This window comes from Crocuta crocuta, unplaced genomic scaffold, assembly GCF_008692635.1.
Source record: "Crocuta crocuta isolate KB4526 unplaced genomic scaffold, BGI_CrCroc_1.0 scaffold291, whole genome shotgun sequence".
NCBI classification, from domain to species: Eukaryota; Metazoa; Chordata; class Mammalia; order Carnivora; family Hyaenidae; genus Crocuta; species Crocuta crocuta.
The window spans coordinates 3,055,712-3,083,437 of NW_027527977.1; the positions used below are offsets into that span (position 1 = coordinate 3,055,712).

General features: G+C 45.6%; 1 protein-coding gene across 1 annotated transcript in view; it reads right to left on the bottom strand.

Annotated features, from left to right (window-relative positions):
- The window catches only part of TRAM2 (translocation associated membrane protein 2), a 75,858-nt gene that overhangs the window by 11,942 nt on the left and 36,190 nt on the right, over positions 1-27,726 (bottom strand). Inside the window, exons 3-5 of the mRNA XM_077752836.1 lie at positions 23,092-23,147; positions 2,901-3,010; positions 2,278-2,394 (exon numbers count right to left, since the gene is read on the bottom strand). Of these exons, the coding sequence (XP_077608962.1) occupies positions 2,278-2,394; positions 2,901-3,010; positions 23,092-23,147 (283 nt within the window). The remainder of the gene's footprint in view (positions 1-2,277; positions 2,395-2,900; positions 3,011-23,091; positions 23,148-27,726) is intronic.

A 27,726-nucleotide genomic window follows, 5' to 3' on the forward strand; every position in this document is an offset into this window, starting at 1 on the left:
ACGACAGTTTCACTCCAAGAGGGACAGGGGCTTTCACATAAGGGTGTGGGACTTCACTTATGCTCTAAAAAGATCTGTCTGGTGGAGCAGAAGAAAATGGATGGTGGAGGGAGGCTACCAGAGAGGAAACAGCTTCCTTCTAGAAGGACGATGGTCAGCGGTCCAGGCAAAAGACGATGGCGGTTTGGACTGCGGAACAGGACTTCCCGACCTTGGCACTACCGACATCAGGGCCGGGTAATTCTCAGTGGTGGGGCTGTCCTGTGCGCTGCAGGACATTCAGCAGCACTCCTGGCCTCCACCCGCCTGATGTCCCCAGAGGCCAAAAATCTCCCCTGCGGAGACCGGCAGGCCCGGGCTGCAGCTTGGACACAACCTCAGTGAGCTCTGCAGGTGGGGGCGGCGGGACCTGCTGATGAACCGGACAGTGAAAGACAAGAATCAAAGAAGATTTCATCCTAACAGAAAACTAGGATTTAGGAAACACTTAGCTAGTTCTCATTCCTTTTACAAAACTACCTCCTTTCCTTCTTCAATCCCCTTTATTCCCTGAGGGATGGTGCAGAGGGAGTAGATGAGGCCAGGAGCTGCGTGGTGCTCTTAGGAGTTGGGGGTCACCGGAGCTTTCCAGGGTCCCTGTGGTCCCCACCTCCTGCTGAAGAAGTTCAGTGGGGAACTGGCTGTCACCACAATAAAGGCCTGCCATGAGCTTCCCCAAGTAAAGTGCTACGTGCTGTCAGACTAATGAGCATCATCATTTTCAAGCCCTTGAAGGCCTGAAAGGGCATTTGAGCCTTTAACGCTCTGAAGAGACATCATATAACGTGGCTTTTGGCCTCCAGAATCTAGCCTAAATGTGTCACAGCTCCGGTGGCATGTCTGGGGCTGACGTAGGAGGTAAAAGTGATTCAGAGTTGAGGCAATGCTTCTTCTAAAAGACCCTGAGGCCATTCAGCCTCAAAGTGGCGTAGGGACTTCACGCGCCGCAGGAACCAAACACTGAGAGGTTGGGAGAAGAGGGATGAAAGCCAGCATTACCTAGACCCAAAGGGGCCTGGATGCGCACCGTGCAACAGTAAGGGGCGCTCCTTATACAGGCCACACTCTACGTCCACCCTCTGGGGACAGTGGAACACGGTAGTCCCGCTCGAGAGGACAGAAGCATGTAAAACTCCTAATGTTCTGTTTAGGAAACGGTTCCATGACTAAAGGATAAGAGACACACAAGCAATATCCACAAGAACATGCGGACTCCTGCTTTTCAGAGCGGGAATTCAGCGTTCAGCTCTGGACGCAGAGAGTTCCTTAGGATGTGAAAGTTCATCACTGTCGCTGAAGGAAGAGGAAGGGGGTGAGAGGTCAGCGGAAGGCAGGGAAAGAGAGGTCAGCAGAAGGCGGGGAAGGGAACTTCTTAGAGATCATAGGGTTGCTGAATTTTCCAAGCCCTAAGGCCTACGTTTCTCACAGGACGATTCTAGCTCTTGAGAAAGAGACCAAGTTACAGACAGGACTTGCTCCACGTGGGGGTGGGGGGCGGCTAATTAAACACTTTCATGCATCACAGGCCAGGTCTTGTTACAGCGAACCCCAAAGGACTGTCCACATTCCTTGCTAGGAAGGAATTCTGCTGTATCAAAGGCTGCTTGAAATAAGAGTCCTATTGTGTAGAAACGAGAGGTAGATAAATTGTCTGGTCCCCCAGGCATTTGTGGGAATGGCATGGACTCCCATGGGATCTGATGCGCAGACAAGGGGGTGTCTGCATGAGGCCGGTGTGGTAAAACAGAGAGTGTGCTGAACTTGGAACCAGACTCCTAAGTCCCAGTCTGCTCCTTACCACTTCAGAACCACGTGGCCACGGGGACACTGCAAGATTTGATCTTGGATGTCGTCAATCCATTAATATGGAAACCAGAACAAACAAAAGACTCAGCATATGGGATAGCACTGGAAGGAGAGCGCTGTCAAAGGATACAGTGCTACATAGATGCATGGTACCATTATCGTAACATTACAGAATAGCTGTAACAAGGGTTTATTTTTGGACAGGAGGGCTCTCTCCAGCTATAAAAGAGCATCTATACCATCTGGTCCCTCACTTACCATGAGGATACAAAAATAGCTGTAGTTCCAAGAAATCGCTCAAAGCTTTTACAAAGTGCTCCTGACTCTTCCTTCCCCGCTCAGCCCTTCATGGTCATTTTTTCAGCCATCTGAGAAGAGATGCACTGCCAGCAGCCTGGGCCCCATGCTTCCGCGGTCCCCAGGGCCACTCACCGTCACCACCACGTAGAAGCACCATACCACTGAGCTGAGATGAAAGACGACCAGTTGTCCAGATTCGTTGAACTTGCTGTGCTTAACCTTGGAGAGGTGAAGCCGTTTGCTGATTTTCTGAAGAATAAAGAGAATCCTGCATATTAATATATGCAGGTGCATTGGAAATGGGTAGGCTTCAAACTCCCATTTTCTACCCTTGAAAGGAAAGCAGTCTACAGCTGGCCATGACCCCGGCTATTCGGTGTAAGCCTGCGGGGTGCCTGGAGTGCTCAGTTCAAGGCAAGCATGCTGAGAAAGTGGCCAGACTGAGGTCCTCAGCCTAGATGTAAAGAAAATGTCCCACAATCAGGCCACACGTGACAGACTCATAAGGACTGTGTCCTGCCATTTCAGGCCGCTGTCCCCTCATGCAGGAAATACTGTCGTCCCATGCACTTCTAAGAAGGCTGTGAGAGGGGACAGAAACCGCAGCGTGTGGTGAGGATGTCCAGCCCATAGGACCCATGAGGGTATGCGAATGAGGAGGTAAAGGGCACAGAGGTGCAGGGTCCTCTGAGGCGAGGCCCTTCTGCCCACCGCATCGCCCCAGCTTGTGATCTCAGAATCCAGACGTCACTCACATCTAAAATGTACTCCTGAACCACAGCGTGCAGGATGATGGTGATGAAGATGTAGAACAAGATGGTGACCAGGTCCTTCGGCCCATAGTGGTAGTGCACGCTCTCACTATCTGTGGAGGTAAGAAGAGCCACGTCAACATCCTCGGGCCGAGGGAGTATACTGGGACCCAAACTGAAGAGGCCTCTGAAGCAGAATACGCGTTGCTGTGCCCCTAGACTTGGAAGAAACCTTCTTCCCTAGAATTCTACTCACTCGCTGCACGTGGCCCCTGGGAAGTGCCAATGGGGAGGGTTAAGGAGAACTGAGCACAAACGGTGACGACTACATCTCCTGCATCTGGGCAGGAGTGCGCGGTGGTTAGGAGCCAGGATAAGAGACAGTCAATCTCGATCACTCTCTGCTGTGCAACCATATAGAAGTGGCCAACCTCTCTGAGCCACAATCTCCATCCCTGTAAGATGGGACTATCGCCTTCATCACAGAAGCATGGAGTAGTGGTTAGGAGTGTGGACTCAGAAGCCTGAGTTTCTATCACAGTTCTGTCATCACCTATGTGACTTCAGGGCACCACTGTATGTGACTTTTCTGTGCCTCAGTTTCCTCATCTGTAAAATGAGGGTAACAGCAGTTTCTGTATCGTAGGTTACCCTGAGAATCAGATGGCTTCAAAGCAACGTGCAGAGAACAAGATCTAGCACATAGCAAGTGCTATATATGAATTTGTTACGATTTCTGTTGTTGGGCTAGTGTGAGGATTAAATGAAATGATTTGTATCAAGAGGACTATCACAGTGCCTATACCTGTGGCAAAGATGCCATAAACGGCAGTTTATTAAAATATTATTTAATAGTAATAATTAGACAGAATCCAGCTATGTAATAAGCCTTGCCTTGCTCTGCGGAGGTGGCCTCCTCGTTCCCCACGGGCAGAGGAGGATTTATACTCTCGCTCCAGTTAGCAGGCGAGGGTTGCCAGGGCTCGTGAACCCGGACCTGGATCCGTGCAGCTCTGCCAGCCCCTCCTCCCCCGCCCGCCAAGCAGACACACTGGCTGCCTTTCCAGCTGTGCTGCGCTCTCGCCGAGTCACACGCACGTGAGTCACGGGTCTTCGCAGGGATGCGTTTACCAGAAGGCGGACCAGGGCTGGGGACTCTCAGGGCGGCCACGGAGCAAAGCAGAGCTGACTGGGTTGCTCTGGGCGTCAAGCCATCCCCTCCGCCCTGCATGGGGCAGGGGGGAGGACGGGGGGAGGGACGGAGGTGACAGTCCCTGGTGCTGAGGGGCAGGAGGGCAGCGAGCACGCGACCTCTGAACTCAGACAGCCTAGTCTTTTTCCTCTCCCTCCTCCTTTCCACACAGACCCACTCTGTGAGGGGCCCCAGGATAACAGCCGGAGTGCGGGACAGGGGATACTGGCCTGGCTTTGAAGCACAGGGACCAGCGAGGAGCCAGATAAGTAAGCTACACTTACCCTACAGACAGGCCCGTGAGTGAGGCCCAGGGGCAGAGGGAGCACCCCAGCGCCCAGGCAGGCCCGGGCCGACCGGCTGGGCGGGCGGTGCAGGCAGTAAGTCAGGGTGAACAGGAAGACACGGCACATGGGGGAGGAGCCTGGGGAAGCATCTAGGCTGAGGAGGCAGGGTCTGCACAGGCTGCGGGGAATGAGGCTGAGGTTCTGGGGCGGCAGGGGAGGCCGCTGTGAGAGCCTGGGCGCCGTGAAAGGGGCTGGGCTTTATCCTGGAGACGACATAGGACACATGGAAGAATTCAAATCCAACAGGCAAATGATGAAATATGGATTTTGGAAAGTTTACTCTGGCAGCAACGAACAGCGTCGTGCCTGGAGGTGAAGACACCAGTCAGGGGGCTGCCTCCGGATCCACAGTGAGGAAGCACAGAGGCCCGAATTAAAGCAGGAGGAGAGGGGGAGAGGGTGACAGTGAGACAATGGGCAACACGTGGGGCCACGGGCCGGCAGAGAAGGCACTGGTGCGGGAAGATGGCTGCGAGGACACAGAATGGAGGACCAGAGGACACGAATTTGTCACAGCAGATTTTCAAACTATAAAATGACTAAACACATGCAAAGTTCCATCAAGACCAGCATCACTAGGTAGGGGCGCCTGGGTGGCTCAGTCCGTTAAATGTCCGACTTCAGCTCAGGTCATGATCTCACAGTTCATGAGTTCGAACCCCCCATTGGGCTCTCTGCTGCCTGCGCAGAGCCTGCTTCAGATCCTCTGTCCCCCTCCCTCTCTGCCCCTCCCTCCTTCTCAAAAATAAATAAACTGTAAAAAAAAAAAAAAAAAAAAAAAAAAAAAAAGGGNTGAAAAAAACGAACAGGTGTTGGTGAGGATGTAGATAAACTGGAACTTTTATGCACTGTAAAATGGTTGTCACTATGGAAAACAGTATGGCAGTTCCTAAAAAATTAAAAATAGTAAACTCAAAATGGATTAAAGACCTAAATCTAAGATCTGAAGTCATAAAAACTCCTACACAAACAAACAAGCAAAAAATATAGGCATTAATCTCTTGGACATCAGCCTTAGCAACATTTTTCTGGATATGACCCCTAAGGCAAGGGAAACAAAAACAAAAACTATTGGGCCTACTCCAAAATAAGAAGCTTTTGCATAGCAAAGGAAACCATCAACGAAACAAAAAGGCAACGTCCAAAATAGAAGGAGATATTTGCAAATGATCTACCAAATAAAGGGTTAATATGCAAAATAAAGAATTTATACAAGTCAACACACACACACAGTAATCTGATTAAAGATGAGCACAAGACCTGAATAGACAGGTTTTCAAAGAAGACATATAGATGGCCAACAGACACATGAAAACATGTTCAACATCACTAATCATCAGGGAAATGCAAATCAAAACTACAAGAGAATACCTCACACCTGTCAGAATGGCTAGAGTCAAACGAGAAATAACAATCACTGGTGAGGCGGTAGACAATAGGGAACCCTTGTGTACACTTGGTGGGGATGTAAACTGGTCCAAACATTGGAAAACACTATGGAGTTTCTCCCCCCAAAAATTAAAAATAGACATACCATACAATCCAGCAATTCCACTACTGGGTATTTACCCAAAGACGATGAAAACACTCATTCAAAAAGATGTATGCAACCCTATGTTTACTACAGAATTATTAATCATAGCCACATTATGGAAGCAACCTAAGTGTGGATGACTGGATGAAGAAGATGTGGTGTGTGTATATATATATATATGTATATGTATATGCATATATATATACACACACACAGATACACAGACAGGTTTCTATCTGTAGATCTATATATTTCTATAGATATATATAAAGATGTGGGGTGTGTGTGTATATATATACATATATACATATATGTATATATACACACACATATATATATACATGTGTGTGTATATGTGTGTGTGTGTGTGTGTGTGTGTGTGTATATGACGGGACATTATTCAGCCATAAAAAAGAAGGAGAGCTTACCCCTAAGGCAAGGGAAACAAAAACAAAAACTATTGGGCCTTTCTTTAAGTCCTAGAAATATAAACAACTTATGATTTCATTTATATGTGGCATGTAAAAAACAAACCAAAAACCAGAAACAGAGTTATATATACAGAGAACAGATGTGTGGTTGTCAGATGGTGGGGGTAGGGGATGTGTGAAATAAATGAAGGGGATTAAGAGGTCCATACTACCAGTTATAAATAACTCATGGAGATGAAAAGTCCAGCACAGCAAATATAGTCAATAATACTGTAATAATCTCATATGGTGACAGACAGTAACTATACTTTTGGTGATAAGCACAGTGTAATGTCAAATCACTATGTTGTACACCTGAAACTCCTAGAACATTGTAGGTCAACTATATTCCCATTAAAAAAAATTAAAAAGTCACCATATGATCCTGCAATTCCACTTTTGAATATATACTCAAAACAACTGAAATCAGGATCTCAAAGAAATATTTGTACACCTGTGTTCACAGCAGCATTTTTCCCAATAGCCGAAGGTGCAAAGGACCCAAGTGCTATTGACAGACAGATGGATACGATGTGGTATACACAGACAACACTATTCAGCCTTAAAAAGGAAAGAAATCCTGTCACATGCTATAGCACAGATCAACCTACGGGATATCGTGCTAAGTGAAATACATCAATCACAAAAGACATCTGTATGATTCCACATATATGGAATATATATCTGTATGATACCATTATATAAGGTAAAAGTAGTCAAAATCATAGGCAAAAACCAGAACGCTAGGGAGCAAAGGCCGGGCAGGGAGGAGGAATGGGGTGTTGCTGTAGAATAGCTACAAAGTTGCAGTTTTGCAAGATAAATAGGGCTCTAGAGATCATTTGCACAATAAAGTGAATGTATTTAATGCTACTGAACTGTACACTTAGAAGTGGGAAAGATCATACATTTTATCTTCTATATATTTAAGTTTAAAAAAACAGCACCAGTGGCCAGGTGTGAGAAGTGCTCTGAAATGGACCGAAGGCTGAAGGGGAATAACAGGGAGCAGAAGCCTCGCTCTGAGGGACCCGAGCACGTTGCTCAGGGTGGTTGGTGCCCTGCACTAGGATGGTGGCACAGCGATGAGGAGAAGACACATCTGCATAGATGTGGGGGATGGGCCAGCCATGGGGAATGGTTCTTAACGGGCAAGGAGAGCAACTGAGGACATGAAGTTCAGAGAGGTAAGGGATACCGGCCATCCTCAGGGTCTCCCAAGGGCTTCGGCACCCCAGCCCAACCCCAACTCAAGGTCAACACAAGCCACTCCCACCACCCCCTGGCTCCACATCCTTACTGGTGGTAATCTGCTCCTTTGAGGTCTTTTCCTACAATCCTAACAAGTAGCAGGACCCAGAAATACAGAGAAGCCATGCTCTGGTTCTACACATTATCTCTGGTGTTTCCCCCTTAACTGCTACTTCTCTACTTTTGATCTAAGCAGGAGGGTGAACTAGTCTGGCCTTTTCTGCTCTCCACAGAGCCATGGAGGCTGGATACTTTGTGAACACAAAGTATTCTTCCAAGAGGCTATAAACAAATCCCTATTTCTGGCAGATTTTTTTTTTTTTTTAATTTTTGGTTGCTCACTAATTCTAATAAAAACCCTCTCACGACCCAGATTGGAGTTCTTGCTCTTTAAGGACTGCTCCCGTCCTGCATGAGCTCTCAAAAAGGCTGGCAATGGTTTGGCAGAACCCTGTTAGAATTTTTCAGAAAAGTAACTTGCAGCACATCTGGTAGCGAGTCGCAGCAAAATGCCTATAGGTACCAGGTGGATAACCCAAACGAGCAAAGCAGTCCGGGTGTCATAAGCTAAAACCTCTTAGCACAGGGGTCCGCTGGTTACGCTGGGAATATCTGCACATCCACAGTACGCTTCCACTGTTGGCCTTCAACCATCGCGCCTTCTTGGTCTATCATTCCTATTTCTGCTTTGAGAGAGGACACGTTCTTCTCCAGCTTACTAAATGGGCAACAGTCAAACGTAGAACACACAGTGACTGACAGGTGGTCTCGCGGTCAGGGACACGCTGGAGGGGAGTCGGTAACTGTGGGAAACTGCACAGCGGGAGCCTCCCAAGGGTGATAAAGGAGTGAGGAAGTCGCTCCTCAGATGCTGAGGCCCTGGGACGGATACAGCCCAGTGGGTCCAGATTCCCAATATTCCAGAAGCAAAGAAAGATCTTTACATGAAATCACCTGACTGAGGGTCGCCTGGGTGGCTCAGTCAGTTAAGCGTCTGACTTCAGCTCAGGTCATGATCTCACGGTTCATGGGTTCAAGCCCTGCATCGGGCTCTGTGCTGACAGTTAGCTCAGAGCCTAGAGCCTGTTTCAAATTCTGTATCTCCCTCTCTCTCTAACCTTCCCCTGTTCATGCTGTCTCTCTCTCTCTCAGAAATAAATAAAACATTAAAATAAAAAAAAAAAGAAATCATCTGACTGAAAGATACTGGGGACAAATTCAATATTTTAAAACATACTTTATGGGCCAACACCAGACTGGCCAAAGAAAATGGATCTGCAGGGCCATGGTGACCACGGGCCACCAGTGTGTAACCCCAGCCAACAGGACCCCTGACACCTTTCCAACAGCAACATTCTGGGAGTCTTCTCCCCCCCTCCCTGCCCCCCACGGAGTATGTCCATATGCCCTTCCGTAGGCATTAATCTAGCTTTGGAAGAATGTACCTTCAGTAATGATCTTCTAAGTGCAGATGAGTTATTCACCCCTCATCAAAAGTGTCATCTGCTTGGCTGATCTCTGATCACAGTTTAAAAAGAGCTAGAATAATCAATAATAGCCTTGGCTGTTTTGACAAATAGCCTCAGTCAGTAGCTGCCCCTTTATGGGAGTAACATTCTTGGTGACATCCTGTTTTGCTTCCTATGACTAAGAGATACATTGCTGTTTCCTCTGGGGTCACCTGTAAGCAGCTTCTCTCGTCTGCCTCACATGTTCCCATCCCATCTGGGTACTACTGTGCGGTCTCGGACCTCCTCCCATGAACTGAGCTGGTTGGTGGCTGTCCGCAGCCGTCCCATCCACCTCTCAGATCCTTAGTGTCTGGGTACCTGCCGACAAGACTTCTTGCCTTGGTACGAAAAACTGGTTGTTCAAAGAGCATCCCTGCCCAACCTGGATGCCTCTTCATTCCTGGTTCCTCTCCTAATGCCGTCACATCTGGATTTATAAAGTGTACTTGCTTGCTGTTAGTTTCTGTGCTTATGGCCAATTCTGTTTCCATGGTAGTTTCAAGTTCTGAAAGAACTCAGATATGGAAAAAAAAAAAAACACCACCACAAGCAAAATCAAAAGGGAAATGATCATTTAAGGGGGAAATACTTATAATTCAGATCATAAACAAAGGACTAATCTTGCTAATATGTAAAGCACCTGAGGATAAAAAGATCAAAAATCCAACCGAAAAATGGGTAAAGGATAAGAACAATTTACAGAAAAGATGGAGATGGCCCTTACGCATTTTAAAAGATGCTCAACCTTACACAGAAGGAAAAAGCAGATGAAACTACAATGAGCTACCATTTCATAGCTATCAGACTAGCAAAAATCCCCAGCCTGACAATATACTCTTGCTGAGGCTGTGGAGAAACAGGCTCTCCTTCACACACCACTGATGGGAGTGCAAAATGGACCCCCCCACCCCCACCCCGCGTGGAAGGGCAATTTGGCAATTTCTATTGAGATGGAAAGTGCCAAGAGCATCAACCCTTTGATGTGGCGACTCCACTTCTGGGAATTTATCTTGTACTAGTACCGGCCATGTTCACAATGACGTGATGAGGTTATGCACGGCAGCACTGTTTTGAACAATAAACTAATAGAAGCAATCCAAGTCGTGTTTCATCTAGGAGGCGTGAGTTAAGTAGCCCATAGTTCTAACACACTGGGGCTACACAAAGTGTGGCTGTGGACCAACAGCACCAGCATCACCTGTGGGCTTGGAAACACGGGCTGTTGCAGATCTACCCCAGGCCTGCTGGACCCGAACCCCGGGATGGCTCAGGACTCCAGGCTTAACGACAACTCCACGTAATTCTGATGCACATTAACATTTAAGAAGCGCTGATATAAACAATGGGTCTGTTTTTTAAAATCAGAGAGGGGATGCCTGACTGACTCCATTGGGCAAATGTCTGACTACAGCTTAGGTCATGATCTCATCGTTTGTGGAGTTTGAACACAGCATAGGGCTCTCTGCTGTGCTGTGAGTGCAGAGCCTGCTGTACTTCTTTCTCCCTGCCCCTCCCCTGCTGGTGCACCCTCTCTCAAAAAGAAAGAAAAACTTAAAAATAAATACAAAATAAAATCAGAGAGAAACAAAGATCAAAAACAGGGAAAACCAATCAGGATATTTAGAAAGCAGACCCATGGTTGCTTCGGGAGGGGGATGGGCTGGGAGGGCGGTATCTTGCTGTAGGTGATGGTGGCACGAGTGTGCATCTACATACAAATTCACCGTACCATGCCCTCAAGAACATGTATGCATCACTGCAGGTGCTATACCTCGTTGTTTGTGAAGAAAACGAAGAAGCTCTCTACCCATTGACATAAAAGCATATCCAGGATACATTTCATTACTCAGTGGGGAAAAAGCTAGGTCCAAGACAGCACAGTTTTCTAACAACTACATGAGAAAGAGAAGATAAGAAACATGCGTATTTGTGTCTGCATAAAGCAACAGTGGAAGGTGAGGGGATAAATCCAGGAAGGGCACACAGGAAACTACAGGGATTATCCACAGGGTACGCCAGTGTCAAAGCAAGAGTTCAGGGTGAGAACAAGACTTTGACTTTTTGGACATGTGAGTGTACTTCCTATTCAAAAATAATTCTTCCACTCTGTACAAATAAAATTAAAAAGCGCTGTCCGTCTTTCCCACTTGGCTGCCCCTCCACCCTCCCTTTCCCCACCCCCACCCCCCACAGGGACCCAGGTAAGGCATGAAAAGACCTGAAGCTCATTTCTGCTGCCACTGGCCCATCATGTGACCCAGGGTCTCTCTGCCCTCAGTTACCCCTTCTGGACAATGAGGATAATGCCATCTACCTTTTCTCACAAAGCTCGAAGGATCAAGTACATGACGGACTTATAAACTGTAAAGTGCTACACTGACAGATCATTCTGACCACTTCCACCAGAATCAGAAGCTAACTGTCGCCATGTACCACATACACAAAGTACTCCCATTAGGGTGCTTATTTAGCATCAAGAATACAAACAGCCCTAAGCCACTTATTGAGCACGTGCTCTGTGCCAGGTACTGTAGTAAACATCTTGTACGTGGCATCATTCACCTCTCCCAGGAATCCTGAGTATTAGTCCCATTTTACAGACAGGGCGGCTGAGGTCAAGAGGCTAGCAGCTAGTTAGGAGTGGGAGAAGACCACAGCCATGCTGCCAATGACCGGGGCTGAGGCCCATCACCTCCCCCCAGGCCTCCTTGCCTTCTGACTCCCTGAAGGCCAGCCTTCTCCACGAGGTGCCAGGGGAAGCGTGGGGCTGAAGACAGGCATGGGGCCCACAGCCTCACAGGGCAACATTCTGAACTCCACTCTTAGCCTGCATGGCCAGGCCACCAGGCCACACCCCCGCTGGCCTCCCAAACTAGAAGCATCGCCATGGTTCTGACACTCACTCAGCTGGTATGGGCTGAAGTGTGGCTCCCCTCATCTCCCTGCCAAATAATGACTACGTTCAAGTCCTAACCCTTACCACCGCACAATATGACCTCACTGGGATACAGGGTCTTCATAGAGGTCAAGTTAAAATGAGAATATTAGGGTGGGCCCTACTCTACTGTGATTGGTGTCCTTACAAAAAGGGGAAATCTGGGGGCTCCCCGGTGGCTCAGTTGGTTAAGCATCCAATTTCAGCTCAGGTCATGATCTCGCAGCTCATGAGTTCAAGCCCAGCATGAGGCTCTGTGCCATCAGCACAGACTCTATTTCAGATCCTCTGTCCCCCTCTGTCTCTCTGCCCCTCCGCCGCTTGTGTGCTTTCTCTCACTCTCAAAAATAAATGAACGTTAAAAAAAATCTTTAAAAAAGAAAGGGAAGGTTGGAATTTGGACACAGAGACACACACAAGGAAGACGGCCGTCTATACGCCAAGGAGAGAGGCCTGGAACAGATCTGTGGCTCAGAGCCCACAAGTGAGCCAACCTGCCGACACTGTGATTTTGGAACTTCTAGTCTCCAGAGCTGTGAGACAATAAATTTCTGTTACTTAAGTCACTCGGTCTGTGGGACTTGGCCATGGCAGCACTAGCAGAAATACACACCCTGATGCAATCCTTCCTCACACAGCCCCCAACCCCACCCCCGGCCACAGAACTAAAGATCTGGCTGAGGACTCTTGAAGATTACCATTTTAAACCCATCTTGCATGGCTTGGGATAGGTTTTCAACAATTCTCTAGTAATATAGAAAGATAAAGGATACTTTAATGATGTAAAAAGATGCAGCAAAAATGAGGGAAGCATTCAAAAGAATTTGGAAATAAAGGGCTTAACTTATTATTTGTTTTCTTGATGTATCATTCTTTTTTAAAAAAATTTTTTACTGCTTTATTTTATTTTTGAGAGAGAAAGAGAGCACGAGCGAGTGAGGAGGGGAGGGGCAGACAGAATCTGAAACAGGCTCCAGGCTCTGAGTTGTCAGCACAGAGCCTGACAGAAGGCTCAAACCCTTGAACTGAGAGACCATGACCTGAACCAGAGTTGGATGCTTAACTAACTGAGCCACCCAGGTGCCTGGAAATTTTTTTTTTTTTTTTTTTAAATAAAGCTATAACCCTCCCCAGGCCTTCAAGGAAGAAAGATAATAAGTCCTAGGTGCCAAGCACACATTCAGCCCCACTGCTGTTTATAAATGTGAGGCTTCTATATACAACCCACCTGGCCAGACAACAATGCAGCACATAGAGAATACTTCAGGGAGAGAAAGCATGAACTTCAAGAAAAAAATTCATTGGGAGCCATAAAGGAAAAATACCTCCACAAGGATCACATACAAAAAAAGAAAGAAAAGTCTAAAATCACAGCTTTTTTTCTCCCTCTAGATAAAAAATGACAATGTCAACAAGCCCATTGTTAAATCAGGAACAAAAATTATTTCAGTAAGAACCGAATAAGAAAACAATTATCCTAGCTAGACAGAAGAAAGGATTTGATCGGGAAGGACAGGAATGTGCAGAAGTGAAAACATGGGGTGGGGTCTGGATCAGAGGGTGTGTGGGAGGGAAGGGAAAGAGCAAGAAAACTCACGAGGCTGGTGAACAATTAGCCACAACAACTCGGGCTCCACTTACTTAGACTCTGGAACCGCACCCTGAAGGGGATGAATCCTCTGGGCTGTAGCAGCAAATTGGATAAAATCAAGTCTAGACTGGAAGGGGGTCACCTTTGAGATGCTGATGTTTTCACTTTGTGAAAATTCACGGAGCTGACCACTTACGTTGTGTCCACTTTTCTACACACAGTTATGTTGAGATAGTGCCTGTCCTGGTCTGAATGAGTCCCCCAAATTCACATGTTGGGGCCCTAATGCCAATGTGAAGGTGTTACAGGTGGGGGCCTTTGGGAAGTGCTTATTAGGGCATGAAGTGAAGCCTCCATGGATGGGACTGGGGCCTTAGAAGGGAGCCCACAGAGCTCCCTGGCCCCCATACCCTACTGGGGACACAACAAGATGTCTGTGACTGGAAGAGGGCCCTCGCCCAAACATGCTGGCACCCAGATCTCAGGCTTTTAAGCTCCAGATCTGTGAGAAATAAGGTTCTGTTGTTTAGAAACCACCCACTCTGTGGTATTTGTTTGAACTGACCAAAACAAGTGAGGCAGTAGGTTTAACAACACGTTTCAGTTCACTGGGGGAAAAAAATCAGGTTCAGGGCTGGCTATCAGTCCTGGGTCAGAGGCTCCCCACTCTTTTTCAGATGGCTGACTAATAAGGCCAGGGACATTGAGGACAGTGGTTTATTTTCTCTTATTCATACAGAAGGTCCTCAGGGCCAAAGGGAGCCTCAGTGGGTATTTGGGCCACGGGCCCGGGACAGAGCCAGATCTCTGTCTCCCTGGTTGGGTCTGCCCTCTCCCTCTGCCCCATTTGGCAAACCCAGCCTTCTCATGGCTTGCCCGGGCCCCGGTGCTGCCTGGGGTATGAGCAGCCCAGCCTTGGTGTGCCTCTGGGAAGGTCTGGGTGTCTCAGCTCCGTCAGTGGGAAAAGGATGGGGCCAGGCCAGGTGAGCCTCCAGTACCCTCCAGCTACGTTGGGTACCTTTCTCTATCATCAAGCAAGACTCTGTCTCCAGAGCCACTGTTCCCAATCTCTCTTCCCTTTTGTCCCCCACAAGATTATCTTACAAAGACGGGCTCAGTCTGATGGGTGATGCCAGTCTCAAGTCCATGATACAAGCAGAAGACAAGACTAATTCCTGCCCGGCAGCCCAGGAACAAAACCACAATATGAGCCCTGGACAGAGGCCTTCAGCTGAGGCTTACAAACCATCTGTCTGAGGTTGTTTTTATGGGGCAGCGCGTCTCATCCTACCAGGGCCTAGAACGCGGCCAGGCTATGGTGTGGGAGGTCCCTGGCTCTGCCTCTCTCCCTGCAAAATGCTGCACAGCAGCTGGTGGTGATAAAGCCAACTGGGACAAGACAGCCAAGGGATGTGTACTTAGCACTTCTGAAGACCACAAAACAACCCTTTCTTTCGAAGAAGTCCCTCACCCTCGGCCATTTAGTCCTAGGGGTGCAGCAACAGGCAGGCTCAGGGACGTCAAAGCCTTATAGGCATGGCCGTGACTTCTCGGGGAGCCACAGCCCAGCTTGAACCCAAATCCAGCCCATGGTACTCTTCACCCACCTCCACCCCTCAGATGGAAGAGTTCTAGAAAAACCAAAATTGGAAGAGAACAGAAAAATGCAAATGATTCACAGAATTTAGCAGGTTTCCCTGTCTTACCTTCAAGGTTGGAAGCAAAGGGTCATTTGAAAGCCTGCTTGGTGCTTTTTACACAGGGCACTTAGAACAGTGCTTTCCAGTCCTCACAGGAATCACCTGTGGATCTCCTTAAACAGCAAGACCTTATGCAGGTGTGTGGCCCGGGAGCCTGCACGTCTAACAAGTTCTCAAGTGATGTGAATGGTACGGCTCTGCGGATCATGTGAGCGGCAAGCACGTAAGAGGACTCGCAGGGCTTCCTGTATTCAGGGAATACATGAGGCTGAGAGCGTGGCCATTGCTCTCAATTTTGTAGATGAAGGATGGAGACAACAAATGTTAGGTGGTCCACCCAAGATAATTCAGCAAATCAGTGGCACAACCCAAAACAACCTTATAAATGCTCAGCCCATTTGGGGTCACCTATTCTAGACCAGAAGGAAAGCCAGCGGGCCTTGAATCGTTTGGCAAATTAGTGGCAAAACCCATAACAACCTTGTAAATGCTCAGCCCATTTGGAGTCACCTGTTCTAGGTCAGATGGAAAGCTAGCAGGCCTTGGTTCTGCGTAAAGAATCAAACATCTTTCCCTGAGCTTTTACATTCTATATATTTTTGGTCATAACATCGACGCTTGGTGATATTTTAATCAGAAAGAAGACTCAATGTCTAATGGTAAGACCAGAAACCAGACATCTTATTCCTCGCCAGAGTTGAGCAGCTCTGGTGTACGGTTGCCAGATAAAATACAAGACGACCAGTTAAACTTAAATTTCAGATAGATAAAGGATAATTTCCAGTATAATTATGCCCCATGCATACTCTGGGATATACTCCTACTGAAAAATAAAGTATTCACTGTTTATCTGAAATTCAAATGTAACTGGTGGTCCTGCATTTTTGTTTGCTAAGTCTGGCAACCCTAACAGGGTAGCAAAATGAGAATGAGGAGATAGTGATTTGGTAATGAGGAACACTCGCTGCTTCACTGCTGTCGACCTTAAAGAAAAACACAAGGAAGCCAGCATGCCAGGCGTTATACCAGGATGCACAACTTATCACGGCAACAAGAATCCCCATCTCCTCTTTTAGTTCATCTCTCTGAACAGGGCTTAATCTTCTCAACCAGCTCATTACAATGTGATCAAATCATACACGTATGGCTGGGATTATGAGCTGAATTGCATCCCCGCAAACTCCTATGTTGGAAGTCCTATCCCCAGCACTTCGGAATGTGACCTTATTTGGAAATAGAATCGGTAGCAGCTGCAATTAGTTAAGATGAGGTCACAGTGGAGTAGAATGCCCTTAATCTAATATGACTGCTGTCCTTATAAAAGGGGGAAATGTGGATGCAGAGACTGACATGTGCACAGAGTAGATAGCATGTGAAGATGGGCGTTCTGATGCCACGAGCTTCAGGGCTGAGGGCTAGAACAGCCCCTGCCCCAGAGCCTGCAAAGGGTGCACGGCCCTCCTGATGCCTTGATCTTGGACTTCTTGCCTCCAGAACCGTGAGACGATAACTTTCTGTTGTTAAGTCACTCAGCTTGTGGCACGTTTGTGACCTCAGCCCTATAAACAGATGCTGGGAGCTGGGAGGAAGGGAAGAGAGAAGGACAGAGACGAGAAGCCCATCAACATTACCACTAGCTACATTCCATCGAACCTGAAAACCTCAGCAGAGGGGAGACACAGGGGCTCAGAAATGGTAGACCGCTTTGTGTGAACACAGTCCCTGCCCTAGTAAAATTCAGACTTAAACGTTGAATTGAGTAAGTTACACACAATTTCAAGAAGAAACTTTAGAAATCAGAATTCACCCAGGTTACACAAAAAGGATATGTTCCCAAGCACCCTCAGCCTTAAAGACACTTGGGAGGAGGGTTCTAAAAATTGCAACCTCAACAGACCCGTTATTGTGAACCGCGGTTTTCCCACGAGAAGCCTCCTTTCCTCCTGTACTTACAAACCAAACATGACCACACCGTGCTGGTGATTAAGGAGGCCAACGCAAAATTAAGCAGCCTATTCTGATTTCATTGCCTCTTTTGATTATTTGCTTGTCATATTTCGAATAACCCCAAATGGCAAGATTTAAACAAGAGATACGCTATTTAACAATACTTTATCCTCTCTTTCTAAAGTAACTCAAACCTCCTCAATTCAGAATGGATTCTAATGGACCTTCACCTTTACCCAGGGCTCGCTGTGGACTGGAGGAGCAGACCAGGAGCAGAATTCAATAACCGCACCTGAGAAAAATGCCAAACCCCGCAGGCTCCGGTCACGCGGGCCTTCGCTCAGTCACCAGAATGTGCCAAGATATTTGTTTCTCACTTAAGCCTCTGAACATGCTAATCCCTATGCCTGGAATGTTCTTTCTTCTGCGTGGACCCTTTCCCTGTGTCTCCAACACCACCAGCCACCCGTACTCGGTTCTAACATCAGCTTCTCAGCAACATCCTCTGTCCTTACTCTTTCATTTTTCTTTATCACATAAGCCTGTCTATTCCCTTCACCACTCCTACCACAACCATAATTTTTTTATTGCTTACTTGTTTATTATCTATCCCTCCCTAATATATGGTGAGCTCCATGAGTCAGAAATCAGACATGTTTTGTGCACAAAAATAGACACAAAGATCAATGGAACAGAATGGAGAACCCAGAAATAAACCCACACGTATATGGTCAATTAATCTATGACAAAGGAGGCAAGAATATATAATGGGGGAAAGACAGTTTCTTCAATAAATGGTACTGGGAAAACTGAACAGCTGCATGCAAAAGAATGAAATTGGACCACTTTCTTATACCACACACACAAAAAAACTCAAAATGGGTTAAAGACTTAAAGGTGACACCCAAAGCCATAAAAACCCTAGAAGAGAACACAGGCAGTAATTTCTCTGACATCAGCTATAGCGGTATTTTTCTAGATATGTCTTCTAAGGCAAGGGAAACAAAAGCAAAGCAGACTATTGGGACTATACCAAAATAAAAAGCTTCTGCACACCAAAGGAAACCATCAAGAAAACGAAAGGCAACCTATAGAATGGGGAAAGGTATTTGTAAGTGATAAATCTTGTCAGGGATTAATATCCAAAATATATAAAGAACTCCTACAACTCCATGCCAAAAAACCAAATAATCCAATTAAAAATGGGTAGAGACCCTGAATAGACATGTTTGCAAAGAATATATACAGATGCCCACCAGACATGTGAAAATTAGCTCAACATCACTAATTATCAGGGAAATGCAAATCTAAACAATAAAGAGAATACTTCAGACTTTTCAGAATCAGACATAAAATAACAAGTGTTGCTGAGACTGTGGTGAATAAGGGAACACTTGTGCACTGTTGGTGGGAATGTAAGTTGGTGGCACTGTGGAAAACAGCATGGAGGTTCCTCAAAAAATTAAAAATAGATATATGGTCCAAGAATTCTAGTAGATATTTGCCCAAAGAAAGTGAAAACATTCATTCAAAAAGATATATGCATCCCTATGTTTATTACAGCATTATTTACAATAGCCAAAACATGGGAGCAACTGAAGTGTGCATCGATGGATGAACAGACAAGGAAGATGTGGTATATAAATACATGTATATGCACATAACCAATATTTAGAGAGGACAGGATATTACACAGCCATAAAATATGATGAGGGCTCAGGGGTGTCTGGGTGGCTCAGTCAGTCAAGTGTCCGACTCTTGATGTTGGCTCAGGTAATGATCTCACAGTTGTGAGATGGAGCCCCACATCAGGTTCTGCACTGAGCATGGAGGCTGCTTGAGATTCTTCTTCTCTCTCTGCCCTTCCCCCACTCACTCTCCCTCAAAATAAATAAACTTTTTTTTTTAAAAAGGATGAGATCTTGCCAATTATGACAATAAGGATGGAACTAGAGGGTACTATGCTAAGTGAAATAAGTCAGAGAAAGACAAATATCTATGACGGTTGCCAGAGTAGAGAAGGGAAGAGTATGGGCAGAATGGCTGAAGGGGAGTGGGAGGTACAGGCTTCCAGTTATGGGATGAATAAGTCACAGGAATAAAAGGTACAGCACAGGGAATATAGTCACTGGTACTGTAATAATGTAGGGTGACAGACGGTAGCTACACTTGTGATGGGCACAGCATAATACATAAACTTGTGATTCAAACTTGTGGAATCACAAAGCTGTACACCTGAAACGAATGTAACATTGTGTGTCAACTATACTCAAATTAAAAAAATGAAAACTTAAAAATAAAAGTAAAAATTCAAAACTTTATTTCACTCCACTCTTCTCACTTGTTCACAGCTTCTAAGAACTCAGATGTAATTCTTACCTCTTTGCTCATCTATAAAGAAGTCATATCCCTCCCAGATTGTTCCTTAATAAAAATTTAAAATACCCATTTCTTTTTTTTAATGTTTTATTTATTTCTGAGAGACAGAGAGAGAGAGAGAGAGATAGCGTGAGCAGGGGAGGGACAGAGAGAGAGGGAGACACAGAATCCAAAACAGGCTCCAGGCTCTGAGCTAGCTGTCAGCACAGAGTCCGACGTGGGGCTCGAACCCACGAACCATGAGATCATGACCTGAGCCGAAGTTAGACACTCAACCGACTGAGCCACCCAGCCCCCCCTCCCCCCAATAGCCATTTCTTAAAAGAAGGAAAGAGATCAGACATGTTTTAGGAATTGCTTAACACCCAGGGCTTGGAGCACAGGAGGCACACAAACATCTGTCGGGATTGATCAATTAATTAATTATTTAAAACAAATGAATGAGAGCATGATATGATCAATAGTGGCAGACTTCCAAATCCTGCTGGGAAGCTCTTTATGCTGAGAGCTTCTGGGTTCAGCCCTGGAGCACGCGGTCTACCTTCTCGGCCCTGGAGATGGGGCTTTATAGGATATCACTTGTCTGCTAATTTCTCTGGGAAAGTTTCAAACTCAAAAACCCACCCTCTGATCGTGCTGTGGCTCTACAAACACAGGCATATCTCATTTTACTGCACTTTGCTTTGTCACACTTTGCAGACGCTGCATTTTTCACAAGTCAAAGACTTATGGCAGCCCTGCGTCAAGCAAGTGAATTGGCACCAGTTTTCCAACAGCATTTGCTTGCTTGTTTCTGTGTCACATTTTGGGAATTCTCAAAATGTTTCAAAGGCTTTCATTATTATGTTTGCCACTGTCATCCATGGTCAGGGATTACTACTCGCTGAAAGCTCAGATGATGGTTAGCATTTTTTAGCAATACACTATTTTTTATTTAAGGTAGGTACACTGCTTTTAAGACATAATGCTACTGCACACCTAATAGGCGGCAGCACAGTGGAAACATAACATTTATATGCACCTGGAAACCAAAAAATTCATCTGATTAGCTTTACTGTGCTACCCATTTTGTGACATGGTCTGGAACTGAACCCACAGTATCTCCGAGGCCCCTTCTGTAATAAAAGCAGGCCCTGGTCACATGCATGTCAGCTGTTGCAGTCCCCAAGACAATACTTTCTCATGGTAAATTAATAAAGCAGTGTTGGGTTGTGATCTGGCATCCCATATAAACTGACTTCAGGGAGAAATGTAATAAAAATACCAAAACAATGTCTGATAGCTGGATCTCTATAAATTAATAAATTGGAATTCTGACATAAAAAAAAAAGGCTGTCCACTTTATATTTGGAAAAAAACTTAAAAAATAGGACATATGGGTCATTAGAATTAGATGACAGAGGGCATTTTGGCAATACGTATATACAACCTACAACCTTTACTTTTTTTTAATGTTCATTTATTTTTGAAGGAGAACCAGAGTGTGAGTGGGGGAGGGGCAGAGAGAGAGGGAGACACAGAAGAACCTGAGGTAGGCTCTAGGTTCTGAGCTGTCACCACAGAGCCCGACACAGGGCTCAAACTCAAGAACTGTGAGATCATGATCTAAGCCAAAGTTGGACGCTTAACTGAGCCACCCAGGTGCCCCACAACCTGCAACCTTTAAAATGTACATAGCACTTGACCCAGAAATTCCAGTAATAGGAATTCATCCTAAGAAAATGATCATAAATGCATGTTTAAATTTAGTCCCAAGAATGCTAACTGTAGCACTGTTTACAACAGAAACTGGAAGCTTAAATATTCAATAACACAGGATTGAATAGATAGCTTGTAAAAGCTTCTTTTCTACTAAGAAATAATCTGCAGGGGCTTAGTTAGTTGAGCATCTGACTCTTGATTTTGGCTCAGGTCATGATCCCAGGGTCGTGTGATAGAGCCCCATGTCAGGCTCCACACTGAGCCCCCCCCCCCGCTCACACTCCCAAAGAAAGAAAAGAGAAAGACCCTGCAGCCTTTCAAAATATCTTATCAAATAGAATAATAATTAATGGCTTGGAAAAAAGGTTCATCATATGCTGAAAGCAAAAAGTGGGGTAAAAATCAATATTCATTAACAGTAATGGCTGGCTAGGTGGTGGTGTCATGTGATTTTTATCTTCCTAAGTTTATCTGCATTTTATAAATTTCCTCGAGAGTCATTTTGAAAAATGTTTCCATACAACAAATTTTAACCTGTCACAAAAAGACAAAACTATATGATCCACCTGTATAAGGTACCTAGAACAGCCAACTTCACAGAGACAGGAAGTAGCAAGGGAGTTGCCAGGGGCTGGGCGGGGGAGTTACTCTTTAATGGGTGCAGGGTTTCAGTTTTGCAAGGTGGGTGGTGGTGATGGTTGTACAACAGTGTGAAGGTGCTTAATGCCCCTGAACTGTACACCTAAACAGAGTTAAGATGGTAAATTGCATGTTATGTTCAATTTATCACAATGTTTTTAAAAACAGGAAAAACGCTACAAAATTTAAATCAGTAAATGGGAAGGGCCACTAGATCTAGAGGTGTCCTAGTTACCAGGATTTCGAAGAGACAGGAGTAGCCAATGTAATATAATGTGTCAACTATGCTTCAATTAAAAAAAAAAAAAAAAAAAGAGCTCTAGGGACAGGAGTAGAGAAGGTGGAACCTGACCATGAATCACACGGCACTGAGCAAGACAATCCATGGTGCCCACCAGGGCTGGAGCGTGCCTTGGGACCAGCGAGCATCTGCCTTGTCTCCTGACTACCAGTGCTGGCCGCCATGTTTCCTGTCTCTTCCTTCGCAAGCATGGAGTTTTCCTCCTCTCTCGCTACTGTCTCCCAGTTTGATTCTCAGTAGGAGCTGATTTGGCTGTCCCTGAAGCATGATTTCCAGAGTCTGGCTACAGGAACCATATCCTCTGTAAGCCATGGGTTAAGGGACATCCCCCCAGAGCCCTTCAGCTAGTCACTGGTAGAGCCAGGCAAAGAAGAGAATCAATCTCACTTTAAAGTCAAGTTAATTCACCTCTGTGCCACTGAAGAAAGAAGTAGATTCAGCAAACAAAAACTCCCCCTTTCCTCACCAAGAGGACGCCAGGACTTTGCAAGGGGAAGGGAGGTGCAATGCATGCTTCCTGATGGTGGGGAACCTGAGAACCCCAAGAATGCAGAGCTGTGGGCCGAGGGCTGTGGTGGCCTGTGGCTGCAACTTAACAATCCTACAATGGTGGATGTGGAGTTTCAATATCTAAGAAGTCCAAGTCCTTCAGAGTTAACAGGGCCAGGGAGAGACAGAGACTGATGCTTTCCTTACCTGCTGTAGGCACGCTAACGTTATACTGAGGTAATATAAATANATCGCCTGTATTTCTTTAGAACAGATGGACACTGTTTTAGCCAAAATGTGCTACTCATTATTTTTCTTTTTGGGGGTTTTGGCCCCTCTCATTTTGTATCCTACTACTGTTACATACCCTCCCTCCTCAATTCTATTGATCAGAATTTCATTTATCCATCATAATCCAGGTCAACTACCGAGCCTCCCCTAACTGCTCACAGGATGGGATGCTTTCTTCTGCTGGGAGCACCCTGTACTGCCCCCTGATACCATGTTTTCTGTCTACTCCTTGTACCTGCTGAGCATCACTCCTTGTACACAGGGACTAACCCAGAAGCACACAGGAAGGGCTCAGTAACTGCTCACTGGACAAGATGGAAAATCGAAAGCTGAGTCTGTGCTGGCTTGCTTCACTCAACTGCTCTGTTCCTACTCCTTAGCAGGAGCTGCCCAATGCTATTACACTGGTGGTCCTCTCTGTCACCCACAGCCTTTTCCTTGACACCAATCTGGCTGCTATACCACCTGAATGCATGCTGTCAGGACCCCCCCATCACCACCACTTGAGCCACGGTCGGGTCCCCTCCTGAACTCTACTCACATTGCTCATCCTTGACCCAACTGCCTGACTCTATAACTGTCCGCCATGACTTCCTTTGAGAGTCAGCCTTGTCTTCTCAGGCTGAAATCCCTGCAAGGGAAGACAAGGAAGCCAGAGGAAGTGGGAGAAGAGAAGACAGAGGAGAAAGGCAGGCAGACAAGCAAGAAGAAAATATTTACCAAACACTACATATGTTCTAGGCACAAATCTCCATTCAGTGTAATTCAGGAAACATATCCATCTTTTAACTTCTAGAGTAGAGTGGACCTCCACAAGGTTTTGGCTGCCCAGTATCCACTCCCTGCTCCCTGAGAGCATCACCTGTCCCGAGCTGTGTGTTTTATGTGTGTGCATGTATGCATCCATGTTTGGGGGTCACCCTGATGACCACCTTCCTCCTGGAGGAAGACCAAGATACAAACCCCCCAGGACAGAAGACCAGCCAATCAGATGCTTTTCCCTGGACTCAGAAACGTGGGCAGGAATGTAGGAATTGCTAGTCAGTGCTGGGTGCCTATCAGATTCTTCCTCTGCAGTTCTCACTGCCCTGCCTTAGAGCACCTCAAGCCCCCATCAACTGCATGAACCCCCAGAGAGCCTCCTTAAGTTGGCCAGAGTCCATTCCTAAGATACATTATTGTTCCAGGTATCAAATACCGGTGTTCAACTCTAGCTCACACATTTGAATTCCTAGGTAAGCTTTTAAAATCTCTATGCCTGGGCCACCCCCCATCCATTAAACCTGATCCTTTGTGGCATGAGCGTGTTGCTAAGCTCCCCAGAGCGCTTCCACGTGCAGCCAAGTCTGCAAGGCCACTCACGCAGACTCGCTCTCACCACCTTGTCCAAGCAAGGCTGTCAGGCTCTCTCTCGGAAATTTTCCTGTGCCTTTCACAGAATTTAGTTAATCAATTTATGTCTTAAGTACATTTTTATGTTAACTTCTAAAGAAATATACATACTTTAAAAAAAAAGCTGAACAATCCAGGGGCACCTGGGTAGCTCAGTCGGTTAAGTGTCCAGCCCTTGATTTCAGCTCAGGTCATGATCTCATGGTTTGTGGGTTTGAGCCGCACATGGGGCTCTGTACTGGCAAGAGTGGACCTGCTTGGGATTCTCTCTCCCTCTCTTTCTGCCCTTCCCCTGATCTCTCTCTCTCAAAATAAATAAATAAACTTAAAAAAAAAAAAGGAACAACTCAGAAATAGTAAAGTAAAAACCTACCATCCTCTCTATGTTCTTTGCTCTCCTCCTTTCTGCGCCCATATTCATGTCTCCCTCCCTATGTTAGATGGCAATTCTGTGAGAGCTTTTCCTATGCATGTATCTATTTGGAATTTATCTCCTTTTATTTTGACATTATGACTTGAACTGTGTTTATATAACTTGACACAAGGGATGAAAGAGTGAAAAAATTTAAAAAGAGCTACAACCTATAAATAATATTTAAGTCATATTTTTAGCTCAGTATCATATGGACCAAGATACAAATCTATTCAACGTATATCAGAGTGTCTGGAGTACAGTTACTTACATGGAGAATGTGCAGGTCAACTTTTCTTTACTAATGTCAACATATAAATAACTGGCTATGTAATAAAAATTTCCTTATACATTCTAGTGCTTTTCATTAATATTTCCCACATGGTCAACAGATATTTGACACCAAAAAGTTCAGCAGAATAAAATGAGCTCTGACAATGGATATAAATGTATATAGTCCACTACTCTCACTACTGAAGAATCATCTCACTTTATTTTTTCTTTGAAGAAGACAGACATTTGTTATATGGACTATACATACATATATTCTTTTCCTGGTCCTAAATATACAGTCAATTCTTGTTATTCACAGTAGTTCTGTTCAATGAAGTCATTGCAGACACTGAGTTAACAAACACTGGACCACTCCTCCCAGGAGAAATACAGAGTTAGGTACCAACAGTCTGGTCACAACATTTCCATCAACCAATCAATATAGAACCTTGTTTATGTGCGCTTTTATGTAAAGATGCTGCATTCATAATATATTGCTGACACATGAACACTGAACTCACAGCCAACAGCGCTATAATTCATGCCTGAAGAAGCCTATCTAACACACCCTGTCCTCTGTGAGGCATATCAGGGCCTTCTCACTCTTAGGAACGACAGACAGCACTTTAGCTCCAGGAGTGAGGGCCATTTTAAACAGCAAAATCACCAATAAAAAGCACAAAAATGCAACAACAAAAAAAACCCCAAAAACAACACCAAAATGTGGCACTGGATAGACCACAAAAAAGACACTCACTTACAACAGGGGATCTGAAACTAGAAGGCAAAGCGTGGTCTTGTTTGGTATCAGCTGGGAATGTGCTCATTGGATGACTAATTTTCCATTGCTCTGTGCATGTTCACAAATGACCACACAATCGCCCAGTGTTGATGTCAGAGTCACAAATAAATTTTAGCAAGGAGGTGCATCGGCAGACATAAAACGTGTGAAGGATGAGGATCAACGGTTGGGACAAACCTGACTGCCGACTCCATGAAGGCCAAGATTTTTTTTTTAACACCTTTTTGAGGTATAATTTACACTTTATGAAGTTTGCCCATTGTAAGTGTATAGCTTTATAGGGTTTATCCTTACTTGTTTTTAGACTCTCCCTTCACTGGAATACAAGTTCTAGGAAAGTGCAATCTTACTCGTCTTGTTTATCTCCAATCCATTGCCTATAACGGTGCCAAGGACAGAGACAGCACTCAGGAAGCTCTTGTTAAATGCATACAGTGATTAAGTAGGGGAGCCCGTATTGTGCTCAGTTAGCTGCCCCTCAGCCCGTCGTACGCATGTCCTCTCCCTCTCCCTGGGGTCCATGCTGGTGCGAGGCACATAGTAGGTATCTCATAAATACCTAGTCGATGAGCTAATGGTGCAAGCAGCCATAGTTGGTAACCACAGGTGGATGCTTAACAAATGTTTTCCAAACATGATTCTGAGAGAATAGGATCTGGGACTCTGATTAAGGCAAAAACACCAAATTCCAGTGTTTTTCCATCCCTAGCCTCTGGGTAGTAGCAGCAGAAACCATTCTAGGCCGTGCATCCTTCTCTGTAGGCAGCCATGCTTGCCCCCCATTTTACTCCATCTCAGCAAGGCGACATCAGTGTCCCTGTGTCACAGAAGAAGAAGATAAACAGGGGGCCCAGGGAGGTACAGTGGTCTCCTCAGACCTCACAACCTTAGAGCAGAAAAGGCACATTCAACCTGATTTTTATTTTTTTAAGTTTTTTATTAATTTTGAGAGAAAGAGGTGGTGGGCAAGGGGAGTAAAGAGAGGGAAAGAGAGAGAATACCAAGCAGGCTCTGCGCGGTCAGCACAGATGTGGGACTTGAACCCACGAATCACGAGATCATGACCTGACCCGAAACCAATAGTCGGATACTCAAGTGACTGAACCACCTGGGTGCTCCGCAATATGATTTTTTAAAAATGTGTTCCAAAAACAAATTTAGGATACCCACAGTATGGCACATAAAATAAAATGGTGACAAAAAAATAGAAGCAGGAGAGCACCAAAAATTATCTACTAGATGAGAAGAGGAAGAGTAAGGAATGAGGCTGATCCACAAAAATTCAGTCCAGGAAGTCCTTCTCATAAGCTAAGGTGGCCAGAAATCTGGCTCTGTGCTTTCCTGAAGCCATCTGAAGGAGGAAGGAGTGATCAGCTCCTGCATTCACCATGTTCACTAATTAAAAAAAAAAAAAAAAAGACTACTCAAAAAAAGCAATTTTACTTCTTCAGCATAAAAGCCACTCTGTGCTTTAAAAAGGCACCCCAAAACCTCACCCTGTCACCCTCTGCCAACCTCAGAGCAAGGAAAAAACAGCTAACAAGCTGCTCTCGGCAAGTTCTCATTGGGTTCGCAGAGCACACAGAGCTGAGAAACAGGAGCCTATTAAAAATGTCATTCCAATTATCTCCCATCCCTCTAAGGCTGTTTATAGGAAACATTATTGAGTTTA